The sequence below is a fragment of the Pelmatolapia mariae genome, linkage group LG23 (genome assembly GCF_036321145.2).
Source record: "Pelmatolapia mariae isolate MD_Pm_ZW linkage group LG23, Pm_UMD_F_2, whole genome shotgun sequence".
Lineage (NCBI taxonomy): Eukaryota > Metazoa > Chordata > Actinopteri > Cichliformes > Cichlidae > Pelmatolapia > Pelmatolapia mariae.
Window position 1 is genome coordinate 35,474,312 of NC_086246.1, and position 17,772 is coordinate 35,492,083.

Genomic DNA, 17,772 nt, shown 5'->3' on the forward strand with positions numbered 1-17,772 from the left:
CTCTGCAGTAACGCTGACAGGGCTGTATGAAGCTGAAACTCAGCTCAGCGGAAGGCGGTCAGGGTTTATCTTTTGATATAAAGTAAATACTTTTCCTTTCTACGGCCGGGAAAACGGGACTTTGACACCATGAGTACCATGTTCGCAGACACCATTTTGATCGTCTTCATCTCCATTTGTACAGCGTTGTTAGCCGAAGGTGAGCCAAATCCGTCTGACAGGTCGAGGCAGGCGTTTTACCGTGCTCCAGAAAACAGTTATAGCTCAGAATATTACATTACTCTGGATTATATGGTAGGGAAACGTCTTCAGTGTTATTAATATTCATTAATTCGCAATTTTGTTGCTTTTGTTGACCTGTACTTTGTTAATGACTGATTACAGCTTAACGTTTGTGTCTTCCGGTTAAAATTTCGCAATAAAAGCCTTGACTTACGTTTGACACGCTTTCCTCGGGGAGAATATTGACTTCCTCGCTATCTACATCAATGACTGTAGAAAACAGTCAGACTAACCCTGTTTTCTACAGTCATTGATCTACATCAACAATTTGAAAAGAATAAATTTAAAAAAATCATTTGTTACAATTTAATTTTTAATGTTTAGTTTAGATACGGAAGTAAGACATTATTTAACCACATTTGTGTATGATTTACATTCCAGAGTAGACGTAGAGGTAGAAGTCTTTTTGTTGTATTTTGTCAGCATATTAGAGTGAGTGATGAAGAGAATAAAGAATTTAAAGATGGCTAGTCCAGAAGACATACCTGTGGCAGTATGGAGATGTCTAGAAGGGAGAGAGGGCAGTGGACTTTTTAAGTACATTGTTTAACACAATCTTAGAAAGTGAGAGGATGCCTGAGGATTAGAGAAGACGTGTACTCTACCAGTTTTCAACAACAAGAGTGATGTGGAGAGCTGTAATAACTGCAGAGAGATAGAGTTGATGAGACATGCCATTAATCTATGGGAAAGAGTTGGTAAAGCTGGTCTAAGAAGAGAACTGATCATCAGTGAGCTGTGTGGACCGTAGAGGAAGTCCATGGATAGAGTGAAGGAGGAATGCAGAGGGTGGGTGTGACAGAAGAGGATGCAAAGCTTATTGGATACTGTGGTTGCAGAAATTTCTTCTGATTCAGGAAAAGGTTTCAGAAATGTGCAAAAATTTCACATATGTGATCAGTGTGAACTGTTGGAAACTTCAGTGGCAGTTTTCAATGTTTTTTGGGTTTTTCTTCATTTAAGCAATCGTATTTTCTCCTCAGGGATTACCTGGGTTTTAGTGTATCGGACTGAAAAGTACAAGAGGCTAAAGGCTGAAGTGGAAAAGCAAAGCAAAAAACGTAAGTGACTCAAGTGTTGTCTTGTTAACTTGCTATTTTTCTTCAGATTGTTAAAAGATTAATTTTGTCCTCTCTGATACTAGTTGAGAAGAAAAAGGAAACCATAACTGAATCTGCTGGACGCCAACAAAAGAAGAAGATTGGTAAGAACCCTCTAAACAAACCGGTGTTCTGTGTTATAACAGAAAGACCTCAGTGGACTACTTTTATGATCAGCCCTTCTCCTCTGGATAACAGTGTTTTGTGTATGATTGTGTTGCAGAAAGGCAAGAGGAGAAGCTGAAGAACAACAACAGAGACCTGTCTATGGTGAGAGGTGTTTTGTTTCCAGTTAATATGCAGCCCGGGCTTAATGTTTGATACTGCAGTTGTCTAGTTATCTTAGTTAAATTGTAGTTTAGTGAGGTCATTCCATTTACAACTAACTGAATCTGAAAAAAAGTTCCCACATGACCCCTTCAGAATGACCATTTTGTTTTCATTTCAACAACTGTAGCATTTTTATTTTTTTTATTTTATTTTTTTTTAAATTTAGTAAGTAACAGACCCTTAAATCAGTTGAGAGGCGGGTCAAAATTTTGCCCTCTGATCATTCCAGTCAAACCTTATATATTTTAATTTAAGTGTTTATAGTTAAATGTATGTGTTTTAAATCCTGAGTGTTTGTTTTGTAGGTGCGGATGAAATCCATGTTCGCCATTGGTTTCTGCTTCACAGCTCTCATGGGCATGTTCAACTCCATGTAAGTTACTGCAGGGTAAAATACTGTTTCACATTTTGTTAAAAAGCTTTCTCTTTTCATAAAAAAAACAAAAACGCATCAGGCAAAATATAAGAAAGTAACTTGTAACTTGTCCAGTCCACTGTTTTAAACAAGTTCCCTTTTTGGCTTTTTATGTTACGTTCAGTTTCGATGGAAGAGTTGTGGCCAAATTGCCATTTGTGCCACTGTCGTATATCCAGGGACTGTCACACCGCAACCTGCTGGGCGAGGATTACACCGACTGCTCCTTTATTTTCCTCTATATCCTCTGCACCATGTCCATCAGACAGGTAAGTCTATACTTTTACTGTATATCAGTGGACATACTCACCAGGAACAAGTCTGACTTATTGATGGCAATATGGACAGAGCTCTCACTGCAGCTGTACAAGGACTAAATAGCTTACTGTTACTCAGATTCAGCATAAACACCTCCAGAGGATATTATCTGGTTTCCACAGGGAGACCAAGGCAGTTGAGTTAATTTAAGTAACATGCTGTGTTCTCTACTGCCACCCTTAGGACAAATTCTGTATTGTTTGTTAAATACACATCCAACTGTTCCATTGGTTAGTGGTGTTAGCAGGAAACTGTATGTGTAGAATAATATACAGCAATATATCAGGGTTAATATCGTGCATACTAAGTGTTATCAAATGTATATTCTGTGCTGGTTTGGGTATTTGTTTTAGAGTTTCTGCTGTTTTTTTGTTTTTTGTTTTTTCCTGTAGAACATTCAGAAGATGCTCGGTCTTGCACCCTCCAGAGCTGCAACCAAACAGGCCGGAGGCTTTTTAGGACCTCCTCCACAAGCAGCTAAGTTTTCGTAATCAGCAGCCCAGATGTTCCTGCACTGCTGCCTGCAGTCATAGCGCCCCCACCAGCGCACAGACAGAACTGCTCCTGCTGAGGTTAAAAGTCTTACCTGTTGCAGCTACAGTACCACTACTTTCTGTTTGATTTCTTATTCATTTTGTTGTTTATTTAACATTAAACATTACATCTGTTTTGGTTAGAATTATAGGAAAATTATAGTTCATTCTGTTGATTATCAAAGGTTACAAATGTCAGCTGTGCATTTAGCACAATTCATGGAGTGTTTGGAGATTTTAAATTAACGATTGACACAGTAACATCTGATCCAGTTTCAGTATTATTGTATGTCATTGTGTACTGTTGTGTCATGCATATTAATAAAGTTTTATGATTATATTTCAGGCATATCTTTTTTTTTGTTGTTTTTTTTGTCTCTTTGTACTGTCATCTAATTTAAAGGGAAGCTATGGAGTGAAACTCATTTGAGTGAACAAGATATTTTTAAGAGAAAACAAACAAGAGTATGCCGATGCTGCTGAACTAAATTAAGACCAGATCTTTTTTTTTTAAATGTCAGTGATTAAAAGTTGAAACTAAAAATTGTGGGATGTGGCACAAAAACTATCCTTCCCATCTAAAATCTTACCAGCTATTGTCAAGTAATTTTAATTTTCAAGAAAAGTGTTTACTGAAGTTGTACATTGAGTAGGATGATGGTCCCCCCCCCCATCGACTTCTATATGCAGTAACTGGCTTCTTTATGCATCTCCAGGAGTCACTTCCTGCTGGCTTTAAGAAAACGTGCAAGTTTAAAGCACCAATCAGAAGCCACGGCCATGTTTTGCATACAATCTGAGGTCCCGAAAAGTGATCTCTGGGATATTACATAAGCAGGTGTCCACCTTATTAAATTATCAGTGCATTCAGTTTAGCACAGGTGAACTCCACACAGGCTGTGGATACATTTCATGGTTGTATGAAACAAGCAAGATGCCACAATCTGGCCAGAAATTAAAGCAACGGCAAAAACATCAAACATCAGTTCTTGCTCCTTTCATAAATTTGCTAACAAAAATAAAGTAATGAAATTCTCAAAGTATTCCGGGTAAACACTTAAAACTAGTCTGAATAGTACTTTCATATAAAGCTCTTTAATCCCTCTAAGTTTACTTGGGCTCTGATTAACACAAATCTCTCTTTTATAATGTGCTAGTTATTATATTCTTTGCACCCGTCACACTGCGGGGTGGTAGCATGAAGGAGGCGTGGTCTTCTGGCCGCTAAACTGGCTGTGAAATGCTAGCGTTTGCCTTCATTTCCAGTCCTTCTGCGGGAGCATAAGCGGTAGTACTTCAGCTACTTTTACTTGTTTGCTATCATATTTAAAATCTGCACGCTCTGCCTTTCTTGTGCAAGTTTAGCTAACTTAATGTCGGAGCTAGCTTCACGTTAGCAAAGGGAGCGACCCGGTTTAAATCACTTGTCCTAAGTTGCACATCTGTTTTATAACTTTGCTACATAATTCCCAGCAGGCACTTTGTATCTGGAAATGGCCCAGTCAACCCTCGACACGATGCCCGGAGCCTCGACGGGGACCGTGGTTGTCACGGAGCCTCTGAACTTCTGGGGTGGAAAACGAGTGAAACCCAGGGAGGAGAAAAACGCTGAGCCCGTGTTTGAGCCTGCAACTGGTGAATATACTGCTCTTTAAAATCTGCTTTAGCCTTAATGCTCCTGTAAGGACACGTATTCTGGGGAAAAGAAGTGATGGTGGTGTAAAGGCCTGCAGTTTTTCTGGAATTATTTGAAAGAAGAGCACTACTGTTAGTGAGGGTGTTTTTACTGATTCAAGTTAAAAATGACAATTGTTAGAAATGGAAAAGAGATTTGGCGCATAGAAAAATGCATGGTGTAGAGCTCTGTAACCTGGTGTTCTTCTGGTCTCTGCAGGCCGGGTCCTGTGTCAGATGGTGCCCTGTGGGGCTGAGGAGGTGGACGAAGCCATACAGAGTGCCTACGCCGCCTACCAGAAGTGGAGCAAGATGGCAGGCATGGAGAGGGCTCGGGTGATGTTAGAGGCTGCTCGCATTATCAGGGTGAGACGGTCAAGCTGTTGTGTAATAACCACCAGCAGTCCAGGAAACTGTCTAGTTCAGTGTTTGCGCAATATAAATTGGAGTTGACTGTTGGAAGCCTGCAATAAGACATTAGTTATTCATTAAAATGCACCCCTCCCTCCACTGCTGGCCTACATTTGAACCAATTTAACCTTTTGTGTGTCTCTATTGTCTCTCTGTCATTGCATAATCTTAAAACAAGACATCTTGTTCCACAAAATTACTGATGAGTGTCAATTAAAATAGTTCCATGCTTTTTTTTTCCCCCTTTATGCATGTTAAAAAAATAGGAAAGGAGGGAAAAAATTGCAAAGCTGGAAGTGATCAACAATGGGAAATCCATCACTGAGGCTCTGGTGGATATTGACATTGCCTGGCAGAGCATTGAGTACTATGCCGGCCTGGCTGGTACACTTGCGGGTGGGTGCACCAATGCTTCTGTGTTTGTCAAAAGTTGCAAAAACCTCCATTTGGTATTGTTTTTAACCTTGTGCTGTCATTTTGGTGCAGGCCAGCACATCCAGCTCCCTGGGGGAGCATTTGCTTACACTAGACGGGAGCCACTCGGTGTGTGTGTGGGAATCGGTGCATGGAACTACCCTTTCCAGATTGCATCATGGAAGTCTGCTCCTGCTCTAGCATGTGGTGAGTTTTATAACAGCATGTATATCATCTGCTGTCAGTAATCTGTACAACAGAGGATTGCGACATATAGGAGAGCAGGGGACTGAAACAAGACAGGCTAGAGAAGACATACTTTTTCATAGATGGGGGGGGGGGGGCACAGAGACAAAACAACAAATGTCCCTCTTTGTCTGTGTGTCTGTTTTACAGACACACACAGACAAAGCTTAACAGAGAACAGGTTTATATCATATTTGAAAAACAAACAAAAAAAAACAGTAGGACATCCTCAGTGAGCAGTAATTGGTGAGGGTCTGTTTACAAGAAGAGCCATCAGCTTCAACTTGCTGCGAGTGTGAAAGGCAAGAAAAGAGTGGAGAAAAACAAGAGTGAGAGAGACAAAAGCAAAAGATTGGCAGTTTAAAATGGGAAGAGCCTGCTAAAAATAATGTAGCAGAGCCACAGAGCCTCTGTCACATCACTGATGAACACCAGTCCTATCAATCCACCTGTTGTACAGCTTGTTTCTGTCTGTTTGTCTTGTCTCATGTGACCATTCACAAAGATAGCTTTGCAGGATTTAAATTTGGTTGGGTTTTCAGGTAATGCCATGGTATTTAAACCCTCTCCAATGGCTCCGCTGACTGCCGTCATCCTGGCTGAGATCTACAAAGAGGCTGGGGTACCTGACGGGCTTTTCTGTGTGGTCCAAGGTGGAGCAGAGACCGGCAGCTTGCTCTGCCATCATCCAAAAGTTGCTAAAGTCTCTTTCACGGGGAGTGTTCCTACAGGCAAAAAGGTACACAGACCAGTACAGCATTGTTTCCCACACATGGACTGTAACTGGGCTGCCCAGATACACTGATGACCTTCAAAGTAATTTTTTTTTAACCCGTTTAATAAAGGAATGTGATCTGTTTACTAATATAGAATATTTTAGCTTAGAACATAGAGAGTATGATAGATGCACATAGGCACTGTGATGTCTCCACGTTAAGCATTAGCATATTGTCTGCTGCTATGATGTTTTTTGTTTTGACAGAAGACAGAAGTTGCCATATTTGGATAAGCAGGTAGAATGCTAAGTTAGCAATATACTAAAACGGAAACTGTCCATAGAAGTCAGTAGTAGTAGTAGTAGTAGTCGTCGTCATAATAATGATAATAATAATAAGAAGAAGAAGAAGAAGAAGAAGTAGTAGTATTTTATTTCATTCATTTATGTATGTTTCTCAACCATGATGTAAACTAAATTTAGTGCTGTGGACTTGGACATTTAAACATGGGAATTTAGGATGGCTCCCTTTTGGACTCACTTATTGGGTATTTATACTCCTGTGGGGAAATCTACACCGTAGCTATGTTGGAACCACAAACCCCTCTAAAAATCCTACAGTGCGACCTGATCTGCACCTCCCTAGAAATGTAGTGTTATGGAAATTTTAACAATAACCTGCAAACACCTCGATGAGCATTATTTGAAGTGAGTTTAATAACATATTTTAATATGAAGAGCACCACTCCAGTCAAGCACTAGGGTGATTTCTGAATTGTGGCCGCTGCCCTTAAATGTTATATACCCCATCACAGACACTCTTAAACAAAGAACATTCCATAGCATATCATACATCTCTATTCCTTCAGTCCAGCTCATCTCACGGGGGGGGCTATACCATCAGCCCCATCCTTAAACCCACTCCCTCACGGAAAGAATTATGACCTTGTTTTCTGCTTGGCCGTCACCTCCTTAAGAGTAGGATGTCTGCAGATCTTCAAGTCTACAATGAACCTTCTGTGAAGGTGCAATAAAACTTGAGGCCCAGTTGTGATAAGATTCCACATGCATGCATACAATTGGTGTCATGAGTTATCTTGCTATACTACCTTGCTATACTGCTTTACTAGCTATACCGCTATTGTGATTGGCCTGTTCAACAACTGTTAATTCCTCATGTGCATTTCAAGTTACTATTTTTTAAACTTGTCAATGAGAGAGTAACAGTCATCATCTCAGTATAAGAAAGAAAAAATCATAGCATCAAATTTCAGCCTGGAACGAGAACTGAAGTTATAGGAACTGACATGACGGAACGTACAAACAAGTGAAACAATGTCAGTTACAAATATGTTTGCCCCTAAAAAGAAAACTGACTGCAGAGAGAGAGTGGGGACCCAGGAGGATAAAAGAGTCCCAGTGTTTTGTTTCAGTCAACTGGTACTGCATATAAAACACCAGGATGCAAACACACTGTAGTTAACACATAATGTACCACACACAAGCATTAATGCCGCAGGCTCTACAAAGATTTTCTGCAGAAATCTAAATGAGTCGTCATCCTTAAGTGACCACCAGAGTTCCACCACTTCTGCATTGGCTTCACTTTTCATCTTTCAGGATGTTGTATGAATTGGACAGACTCAGAGTACACCGACCTGGAGGTGACAACAGTAGCCCTTGTTCTGCTCTGGAGATCTCCTGCAGGCTGGAGGGTCACCCTAACCAGCCTTAAAGATCTGCTGCTTTATTTTAAGCTAAAGGTGACTTTGTTATACAAGCCCACAGACCATGGCTGCTCTCTTTACTTTCAGGTCATGGAAATGTCTGCAAAGAGTGTGAAGCAGGTGACTCTGGAGCTTGGAGGGAAATCTCCTCTCATCATCTTCAAAGACTGCGAACTGGAGAATGCAGTGAAGGGGGCACTAATGGCGAACTTCCTGACACAGGGACAGGTGAGTCTGTACGTTGTACTTTTGTGTACTGTGCAGCCTGGTGAAAGACAGACTCTTGAAGGTTTTGGTGTATTAACTTTGTGCTGAAATATGCAGGTGTGCTGCAATGGGACCAGAGTGTTTGTGCAGCGGGAGATCATGCCACAGTTCCTAGAGGAGGTAGTCAAGAGGACCAAGGCCATCCCTGTTGGTGACCCCTTGCTCGAGAGCACCAGGATGGGAGCTCTGATCAGCAAACCACAGCTGGAGAAAGTGCTGGGATTTGTCAGTCAGGCCAAGAAAGAGGTGCTTTTCATTAGAGGGAGTGAATTAGCTTTAATAGTTTGTGGTTTCTCAGTTAAGCACAAAGAATCTGTATTACTGTGGGTGTTCTTTAACGTTGCTCTTGTAATTATTTATTTATTTATTTTTTTGCTAGGGAGCCAGAGTGCTTTGTGGAGGAGATCCCTTTGTCCCCAGTGACCCCAAACTGAAAGGGGGGTATTTCATGTCGCCATGCGTACTCGGTATGTCTGACACTTTGGTTAATGGTGGTACAGCACACGCACACTCAGCTTTGTTTTTTAACACACAAGGTCTCTCGACACAGATAACTGCAGAGACGACATGACCTGTGTGAAGGAGGAGATTTTTGGCCCTGTCATGTCCGTTTTGCCTTTTGACACAGAGGAAGAAGTGATCCAGAGAGCCAACAACACCACCTTTGGACTGGCCTCTGGGGTCTTCACCAGGTCAGTTTGTCACGAGTCAGCAGTGTGGTGCAACAGTTGAAGGCTTGCTCTTTTAAGATAATGAGTTTATTGCGTTCTGTTGGCTGTGGCTCAAGGTCTTCACAGTGCGGCCAATTCACTGCACAGTAGCAATTTCAAGTTGCATACTGACTGCTTTTCTCTGTATAAAAGTCAGTTCTTTTCCGCCTCCTACAGGGACATTTCTCGAGCCCATCGCGTGGCTGAGAACCTGGAGGCAGGGACCTGCTTTATCAACAATTACAACATCAGCCCTGTAGAGGTGCCATTTGGAGGATACAAGATGTCGGGTAAGATGCTGTGAGCTTTTCATGGTCCAGGTAAATGCTGCATTTGCTCAATAAATTAACCAGTTCTCTCCTGATCCCTGCAGGCTTTGGCAGAGAGAACGGCCAGGTGACCATCGAGTACTACTCCCAGCTGAAGACTGTAGTGGTGGAAATGGGTGACGTCGAAAGCCTCTTTTGAAGTTTTACACCGCTGTGCCAGAACTGTGACTAGAGCTCTTCACTTCTCCCTTCTTAGTGTGTTAGGCTGACACATAATTAATGCAGAGTGTGTGGAACATGATGTAGACAAGCATAGATGCCGAGCACTCTTTTTTCCCCCCCAAGTATTCAGTACTTTAGTACTTCATTATTACATCAGTAAGTGAAGGATACCTGGATTTAAAAGTTGGTCTTTTCTGAGGAAACACACAAGCGTGCAACATTGGGACCAGCATTAGAGGAAGACTTCTTTGTACTGTTGTTTGGACAGCTGCTCCTTTGTATCAAAATAAAATTGTAGAAGCAAATTCTTTTTCTTTGTTGCTTGTGAGTTGAACTGTGAGAATATGCAATACCACGGTGGCCCTGAGAGGCCAAACGAACTGCAACTTAAGAAAACACCAGCAATAAGAAAAACGCAGCAAAAGCACACAAAACACAACGGAAATAGAAAAAACGAAAACAGAAATGGGGAAAAACAGAAGAAGCTCCTCTTGAGTCTCTCTGTCCTTGCCCGGATGATGCGGAACCTTCTACCGGATTGCAGAAGTTGGAACAGTTTGTTGCCAGGATGGGACGGGTCCTTCAGTATCTGCGCTGCTCTAGTCCGGCATCTCCTGGTGTAGGTGTCCTGAAGCGAGGGGAGAGCAATCCTGCAGCAGCGTTCTGCTGTACGGATCACTCTCTGGAGAGATTTTTGGTCCTTAACACAGCTGTTCCCAAACCAGGATGTGATGTTCTGTGTGAGGATGCTCTCCACAGCGCCTGTATAGAAAATCCTGAGGATCTTTGGAGAGACCCTGAACTTCCTCAGTTGTCGTAGGTGGTACAGGCGCTGCCTAGCCTTTTTGGTCTGGACCTGAATGTGGCCAGACCATGTCAGGTCTGAGGAGATGTGGACACCAAGATACTTGAAGGACTGCACCCTCTCCACTGGAGCTCCATTAATGATAATGGGCTTGTAGTCTCTGTGCTGACTCCTTCTGAAGTCCACCAGCAGCTCCTTGGTCTTGCTGACGTTCAGTTGGAGGTGGTTGTCCTGGCACCATGATGCCAGATTCTTCACTTCATCCATGTAGGCCGCCTCATCGTTGTTGGAGATGGCACCCAACACCACTGTGTCGTCAGCAAACTTCACAATGGTGTTGGAGCCATGGGTGGCCACACAGTCTGAAATGTAGAGGGAGTAGAGCAGTGGCGAGAGGACACATCCCTGTGGTGCTCCTGTGTTGATGGTGATGCTGTTAGAGACGCATCTACCCACCCTCACCACCTGAGTTCTGCCAGTGGGGAAGTCCAACACCCATGCACACAGACGGCTGTTGAGTCCCAGATCCCTGAGCTTTGTGAACAGTCGGCTGGGCACTATTGTGTATTTTGGTTCCTGCAACTGGTCCGTCTGGTTATTGTCTCCCCAGAAACATTTCCCTTGTGCTTTTGGAAATCTGCTTTTTCCTATTTCAGTTTCCGTTTTTCCCATTTCTGTTTTCGTTTTTCCTATTTCCGTTGTGTTTTGTGTGCTTTTGCTGCGTTTTTCTTATTGCTGGTGTTTTCTTAAGTTGCAGTTCGTTTGGCCTCTCAGGGCCACCGTACTATACTGAAATCACGTCAACAGTCATCTCAAGGTGGTTTATATTGCAAAGTAAAGACTACAATATTAGACAGAAAATGCCAACAATCAGCGATCCCTCTGTGAGCGAGACGAAGAGCTTCCTTTTAACAGGAAGAGACCTCCATCATAACCAGGTTTTGGGAAGAGCAGCCATCTGCCTCAACTGGAAAGATCAAAGGACAGCAGACCAGAGGATGAAGTTAAACTACAACATGGTGCTGCTGCCTTATCAGTAAAGCGGTTATTGTTTAACTATATGGACCTTGTTGTCATAATCACAACATCATAAAATCACACTCGTTTTCAGAGAAAGTGTCACTTATTTATAGACTTAAGAAGACTGTTTAAAACAAATGTTAAAAATGCCAGACTGACCTGGACATGCCATCATCCATCCTAAAGGTAATACAGAAAGACCATTATTCATATACACAGACACACCAGTTAACCTAACATGCATGCTTCTGGGAGGAAGTGTAAGCACACAGGACCTTCAGGCTACGTCCACACGTACCCGGGTATTTTTGAAAACGCAGATTTTTCTATGCGTTTGCACCTTTCGTCCAGCACACAGTACACCGACCTGGAGGTGACAACAGTAGCCCTTGTTCTGCTCTGGAGATCTCCTGCAGGCTGGAGGGTCACCCTAACCAGCCTTAAAGATCTGCTGCTTTATTTTAAGCTAAAGGTGACTTTGTTATACAAGCCCACAGACCATGGCTGCTCTCTTTACTTTCAGGTCATGGAAATGTCTGCAAAGAGTGTGAAGCAGGTGACTCTGGAGCTTGGAGGGAAATCTCCTCTCATCATCTTCAAAGACTGCGAACTGGAGAATGCAGTGAAGGGGGCACTAATGGCGAACTTCCTGACACAGGGACAGGTGAGTCTGTACGTTGTACTTTTGTGTACTGTGCAGCCTGGTGAAAGACAGACTCTTGAAGGTTTTGGTGTATTAACTTTGTGCTGAAATATGCAGGTGTGCTGCAATGGGACCAGAGTGTTTGTGCAGCGGGAGATCATGCCACAGTTCCTAGAGGAGGTAGTCAAGAGGACCAAGGCCATCCCTGTTGGTGACCCCTTGCTCGAGAGCACCAGGATGGGAGCTCTGATCAGCAAACCACAGCTGGAGAAAGTGCTGGGATTTGTCAGTCAGGCCAAGAAAGAGGTGCTTTTCATTAGAGGGAGTGAATTAGCTTTAATAGTTTGTGGTTTCTCAGTTAAGCACAAAGAATCTGTATTACTGTGGGTGTTCTTTAACGTTGCTCTTGTAATTATTTATTTATTTATTTTTTTGCTAGGGAGCCAGAGTGCTTTGTGGAGGAGATCCCTTTGTCCCCAGTGACCCCAAACTGAAAGGGGGGTATTTCATGTCGCCATGCGTACTCGGTATGTCTGACACTTTGGTTAATGGTGGTACAGCACACGCACACTCAGCTTTGTTTTTTAACACACAAGGTCTCTCGACACAGATAACTGCAGAGACGACATGACCTGTGTGAAGGAGGAGATTTTTGGCCCTGTCATGTCCGTTTTGCCTTTTGACACAGAGGAAGAAGTGATCCAGAGAGCCAACAACACCACCTTTGGACTGGCCTCTGGGGTCTTCACCAGGTCAGTTTGTCACGAGTCAGCAGTGTGGTGCAACAGTTGAAGGCTTGCTCTTTTAAGATAATGAGTTTATTGCGTTCTGTTGGCTGTGGCTCAAGGTCTTCACAGTGCGGCCAATTCACTGCACAGTAGCAATTTCAAGTTGCATACTGACTGCTTTTCTCTGTATAAAAGTCAGTTCTTTTCCGCCTCCTACAGGGACATTTCTCGAGCCCATCGCGTGGCTGAGAACCTGGAGGCAGGGACCTGCTTTATCAACAATTACAACATCAGCCCTGTAGAGGTGCCATTTGGAGGATACAAGATGTCGGGTAAGATGCTGTGAGCTTTTCATGGTCCAGGTAAATGCTGCATTTGCTCAATAAATTAACCAGTTCTCTCCTGATCCCTGCAGGCTTTGGCAGAGAGAACGGCCAGGTGACCATCGAGTACTACTCCCAGCTGAAGACTGTAGTGGTGGAAATGGGTGACGTCGAAAGCCTCTTTTGAAGTTTTACACCGCTGTGCCAGAACTGTGACTAGAGCTCTTCACTTCTCCCTTCTTAGTGTGTTAGGCTGACACATAATTAATGCAGAGTGTGTGGAACATGATGTAGACAAGCATAGATGCCGAGCACTCTTTTTTCCCCCCCAAGTATTCAGTACTTTAGTACTTCATTATTACATCAGTAAGTGAAGGATACCTGGATTTAAAAGTTGGTCTTTTCTGAGGAAACACACAAGCGTGCAACATTGGGACCAGCATTAGAGGAAGACTTCTTTGTACTGTTGTTTGGACAGCTGCTCCTTTGTATCAAAATAAAATTGTAGAAGCAAATTCTTTTTCTTTGTTGCTTGTGAGTTGAACTGTGAGAATATGCAATACCACGGTGGCCCTGAGAGGCCAAACGAACTGCAACTTAAGAAAACACCAGCAATAAGAAAAACGCAGCAAAAGCACACAAAACACAACGGAAATAGAAAAAACGAAAACAGAAATGGGGAAAAACAGAAGAAGCTCCTCTTGAGTCTCTCTGTCCTTGCCCGGATGATGCGGAACCTTCTACCGGATTGCAGAAGTTGGAACAGTTTGTTGCCAGGATGGGACGGGTCCTTCAGTATCTGCGCTGCTCTAGTCCGGCATCTCCTGGTGTAGGTGTCCTGAAGCGAGGGGAGAGCAATCCTGCAGCAGCGTTCTGCTGTACGGATCACTCTCTGGAGAGATTTTTGGTCCTTAACACAGCTGTTCCCAAACCAGGATGTGATGTTCTGTGTGAGGATGCTCTCCACAGCGCCTGTATAGAAAATCCTGAGGATCTTTGGAGAGACCCTGAACTTCCTCAGTTGTCGTAGGTGGTACAGGCGCTGCCTAGCCTTTTTGGTCTGGACCTGAATGTGGCCAGACCATGTCAGGTCTGAGGAGATGTGGACACCAAGATACTTGAAGGACTGCACCCTCTCCACTGGAGCTCCATTAATGATAATGGGCTTGTAGTCTCTGTGCTGACTCCTTCTGAAGTCCACCAGCAGCTCCTTGGTCTTGCTGACGTTCAGTTGGAGGTGGTTGTCCTGGCACCATGATGCCAGATTCTTCACTTCATCCATGTAGGCCGCCTCATCGTTGTTGGAGATGGCACCCAACACCACTGTGTCGTCAGCAAACTTCACAATGGTGTTGGAGCCATGGGTGGCCACACAGTCTGAAATGTAGAGGGAGTAGAGCAGTGGCGAGAGGACACATCCCTGTGGTGCTCCTGTGTTGATGGTGATGCTGTTAGAGACGCATCTACCCACCCTCACCACCTGAGTTCTGCCAGTGGGGAAGTCCAACACCCATGCACACAGACGGCTGTTGAGTCCCAGATCCCTGAGCTTTGTGAACAGTCGGCTGGGCACTATTGTGTATTTTGGTTCCTGCAACTGGTCCGTCTGGTTATTGTCTCCCCAGAAACATTTCCCTTGTGCTTTTGGAAATCTGCTTTTTCCTATTTCAGTTTCCGTTTTTCCCATTTCTGTTTTCGTTTTTCCTATTTCCGTTGTGTTTTGTGTGCTTTTGCTGCGTTTTTCTTATTGCTGGTGTTTTCTTAAGTTGCAGTTCGTTTGGCCTCTCAGGGCCACCGTACTATACTGAAATCACGTCAACAGTCATCTCAAGGTGGTTTATATTGCAAAGTAAAGACTACAATATTAGACAGAAAATGCCAACAATCAGCGATCCCTCTGTGAGCGAGACGAAGAGCTTCCTTTTAACAGGAAGAGACCTCCATCATAACCAGGTTTTGGGAAGAGCAGCCATCTGCCTCAACTGGAAAGATCAAAGGACAGCAGACCAGAGGATGAAGTTAAACTACAACATGGTGCTGCTGCCTTATCAGTAAAGCGGTTATTGTTTAACTATATGGACCTTGTTGTCATAATCACAACATCATAAAATCACACTCGTTTTCAGAGAAAGTGTCACTTATTTATAGACTTAAGAAGACTGTTTAAAACAAATGTTAAAAATGCCAGACTGACCTGGACATGCCATCATCCATCCTAAAGGTAATACAGAAAGACCATTATTCATATACACAGACACACCAGTTAACCTAACATGCATGCTTCTGGGAGGAAGTGTAAGCACACAGGACCTTCAGGCTACGTCCACACGTACCCGGGTATTTTTGAAAACGCAGATTTTTCTATGCGTTTGCACCTTTCGTCCACACGTAAACGGCGTTTTCGGTCACTGAAAACGGAGATTTTTAAAAACGCCTGCCAGGGTGGATATTTTCGAAAACTCCGTTTTTGCATTTACGTGTGGACGAGAAAAACGGAGAAAACGCAGCGCCAAAGGTGTGCGCCTTTTTTGACGTCACACTGTGCGCCACGTTATTGTTTCGGTGAAATGAATTTCTACAATACTGTTACTGTTAATTGTACTCTCTGCAATGTTTAAATGCTTACATATACACACACAGTTACTAGGGGTGCAACGATACACAAAATTCACGGTTTGGTTCGATACTTTGGTGTCACGGTTTGATATTTTTTCGATACAAAAAATGTTCATGCTTTTTAAATTTGTCATTTATTAAAATTATAAACATATATTTTAACTCAAAAGTACAGTTTTTAAATTTAATGTTGCTGAAACGACAAAGTAATAAAAAAATAAATATCTGATGGAGAAATCCCTCATCTTTGGAAAAGAGAGTTTATTACAGAGAAATGGCTCTTTCCAAAATAAAAGCTATACTATAGCTTCTTCTGGGCTATATTCTCAGCAGCATATTAAACATATCAGGTCCCCATAAGGAGAATCATGTGCTAACGGCTGTCGAAATGACACGGGTAAAGTTTGTAGCATGCCTGCTTGTTGTTTTTGTCTGCTTCCACTTGTCTTTGCACTAGGATGATGTCGGAGTAAATGTGCAGTCATATTCATTGTGTTCCCACTAGTGCTGTCAGCGTTAATCTGAAATGACATTAACGCCACAACACGGCAAATCTCCGTTAACGAGCTACCGCGGATCACCCCGTGCATGGGGCTGGACAGCGTCAACACGTTAACTAGCAAACTGCGCTAACGCAGTAGTTCCCACCCATGTAATTGAGCATTGTGTGGCACATCCGACATACTGTTTTACTTTTGTCCATGACGCGCTTACCTTCAGGGTCATACTTCACATGAAGACCAAAATAGTTCCAAAGGCCAGATCTGAATGAGGGTGGGGGAGGTTCAATTTGCCATGTTGCAACGAGCTTAGCTTCTGTCTTGCTAGCTTGTGCTGCGCTCAGTGGATCTGCGCTCGACAGTGCAGCCTAGGCGGAGTAGTCGAACGCAGATCCACTGAGCTCTCAACACAGACAGCATCGTCAGAAGAAAAGTTGATAAAATAAATTTAAAATTTTGTATTGTTCGATACACATGCGTACCGAACCGAAAGCACTGTATCGAACGGTTCAATATCGATACGAGTATTGTTGCACCCCTAACAGTTATTGTCCCTCCACACATACGACTGGGCTGTGCTTCTATGCCCCATCTTTGTTTACTATTTCCTACCGAGGCTTCTAGACTTCTGATTGGCCAACATTTCTACACGGTTAGGAATATATCGCCACCTGTTGCTTTGGCACGTTCCTAGCAGCGTTTTCCTTCATTTCTGCGTTTACGTGTGGACGGGATTATTTTTTAAAACGAAAACGGAAAATCTCCGTTTTCAAAAATACCCGTGGACCTGTGAACGTAGCCTCAGTTTGCTTCAAGATGCAGCACATAAGAATTGCAGATTATTATGATTGAATGATCTGCAATTTTAGAAAGCACCTAATAGCATATAATATCAAATACACTGTCAAAGTTTGTGGTTGTACACCACCATAATTCTCATACTACCTGCTAATTAGTATTACCAACAATAATAACATCAGTTATAGAATCACTAAAATGTCAATTAATAGTACCATTTTCCACGTACCAGGAACAGAAAAGAGAGATCATATTTCTCCCATAGCTACTCTTCACAGACTCCCTGTTAAAAATCCAGATAAATAAATCCTTCTCCTCACATCCAATAATAAAAAAGTCTAGCTCCCATGGTATCTTTTTATTATATTACGTCAATACAGTCAATACAATACTCTTGACGCCCTCTCTGCTTTTGAATTTGGCCTTGAAAGTTTTTATAACACGTAAAGTTAGTGCAGGGTCACCTGACTAAGCTCTAACTCTACAGACCAAGCTTGCTCAGTGACTTCCCATAGTAAACTTATTTAACATATTAGTTTAAAGTATTTTTTCTCCACTCAGCTCTTTTCACTCATGTATTGTATGTTATTAAACATTTTTTAAAAGTAATGCAATATTATCTTTTCCTGGTAATTAGTTACTTTTATAAGATTGTAACTTAGTTACTAACTCAGTTACTTTTTTGAAGAAGTAACTGTAACTAAAC

At 42.7% G+C, this 17,772-nt stretch overlaps 3 protein-coding genes across 5 annotated transcripts; all 3 read left to right on the top strand.

The window, feature by feature from the left end:
- On the top strand, positions 1 to 3,318 carry tmco1 (transmembrane and coiled-coil domains 1). Its single transcript, XM_063466646.1, has 7 exons — positions 1 to 199; positions 1,266 to 1,343; positions 1,427 to 1,486; positions 1,606 to 1,652; positions 2,018 to 2,085; positions 2,252 to 2,396; positions 2,838 to 3,318. The coding sequence occupies exons 1-7, from the start codon at positions 130 to 132 to the stop codon at positions 2,934 to 2,936; spliced, it is 567 nt and encodes a 188-aa protein (XP_063322716.1). The 5' UTR covers positions 1 to 129; the 3' UTR covers positions 2,937 to 3,318.
- Positions 3,319 to 4,151: 833 nt separating this feature from the next.
- On the top strand, positions 4,152 to 9,938 carry aldh9a1a.1 (aldehyde dehydrogenase 9 family, member A1a, tandem duplicate 1). 3 transcript variants are annotated; one of them, XM_063465873.1, is made up of 12 exons: positions 4,152 to 4,266; positions 4,452 to 4,613; positions 4,873 to 5,018; positions 5,330 to 5,459; positions 5,550 to 5,684; positions 6,266 to 6,462; positions 8,253 to 8,393; positions 8,490 to 8,678; positions 8,812 to 8,899; positions 8,983 to 9,124; positions 9,320 to 9,432; positions 9,516 to 9,938. In XM_063465873.1, exons 2-12 carry the CDS (start codon positions 4,472 to 4,474, stop codon positions 9,608 to 9,610), a joined length of 1,518 nt encoding a protein of 505 aa, XP_063321943.1. In that variant the 5' UTR covers positions 4,152 to 4,266; positions 4,452 to 4,471; the 3' UTR covers positions 9,611 to 9,938. The 3 variants fall into 3 exon arrangements, with proteins under 3 accessions (XP_063321943.1, XP_063321944.1, XP_063321942.1); XM_063465874.1 differs by having other exon boundaries at positions 4,178 to 4,266; positions 4,455 to 4,613; XM_063465872.1 differs by lacking the exon at positions 4,152 to 4,266 and having other exon boundaries at positions 4,289 to 4,613.
- Positions 9,939 to 11,681: 1,743 nt separating this feature from the next.
- LOC134621070 (4-trimethylaminobutyraldehyde dehydrogenase-like) lies at positions 11,682 to 13,667 on the top strand. Its single transcript, XM_063467493.1, has 6 exons — positions 11,682 to 12,122; positions 12,219 to 12,407; positions 12,541 to 12,628; positions 12,712 to 12,853; positions 13,049 to 13,161; positions 13,245 to 13,667. Exons 1-6 carry the CDS (start codon positions 11,697 to 11,699, stop codon positions 13,337 to 13,339), a joined length of 1,053 nt encoding a protein of 350 aa, XP_063323563.1. The 5' UTR covers positions 11,682 to 11,696; the 3' UTR covers positions 13,340 to 13,667.
- The last annotated feature ends 4,105 nt before the right edge of the window (positions 13,668 to 17,772 follow it).

Coding starts and splice junctions, on each gene's coding strand:
- tmco1 (XM_063466646.1), top strand. CDS start 130: ATGAGTACCATGTTCGCAGACACCATTTTGATCGTCTTCATCTCCATT. Junction 1,344..1,426: donor GGAAAAGCAAAGCAAAAAAC/GTAAGTGACTCA, acceptor CTCTGATACTAG/TTGAGAAGAAAAAGGAAACC. Junction 1,487..1,605: donor CCAACAAAAGAAGAAGATTG/GTAAGAACCCTC, acceptor ATTGTGTTGCAG/AAAGGCAAGAGGAGAAGCTG.
- aldh9a1a.1 (XM_063465873.1), top strand. CDS start 4,472: ATGGCCCAGTCAACCCTCGACACGATGCCCGGAGCCTCGACGGGGACC. Junction 5,460..5,549: donor CCTGGCTGGTACACTTGCGG/GTGGGTGCACCA, acceptor ATTTTGGTGCAG/GCCAGCACATCCAGCTCCCT. Junction 9,433..9,515: donor TGGAGGATACAAGATGTCGG/GTAAGATGCTGT, acceptor TGATCCCTGCAG/GCTTTGGCAGAGAGAACGGC.
- LOC134621070 (XM_063467493.1), top strand. CDS start 11,697: ATGCATGCTTCTGGGAGGAAGTGTAAGCACACAGGACCTTCAGGCTAC. Junction 12,123..12,218: donor ACTTCCTGACACAGGGACAG/GTGAGTCTGTAC, acceptor TGAAATATGCAG/GTGTGCTGCAATGGGACCAG. Junction 13,162..13,244: donor TGGAGGATACAAGATGTCGG/GTAAGATGCTGT, acceptor TGATCCCTGCAG/GCTTTGGCAGAGAGAACGGC.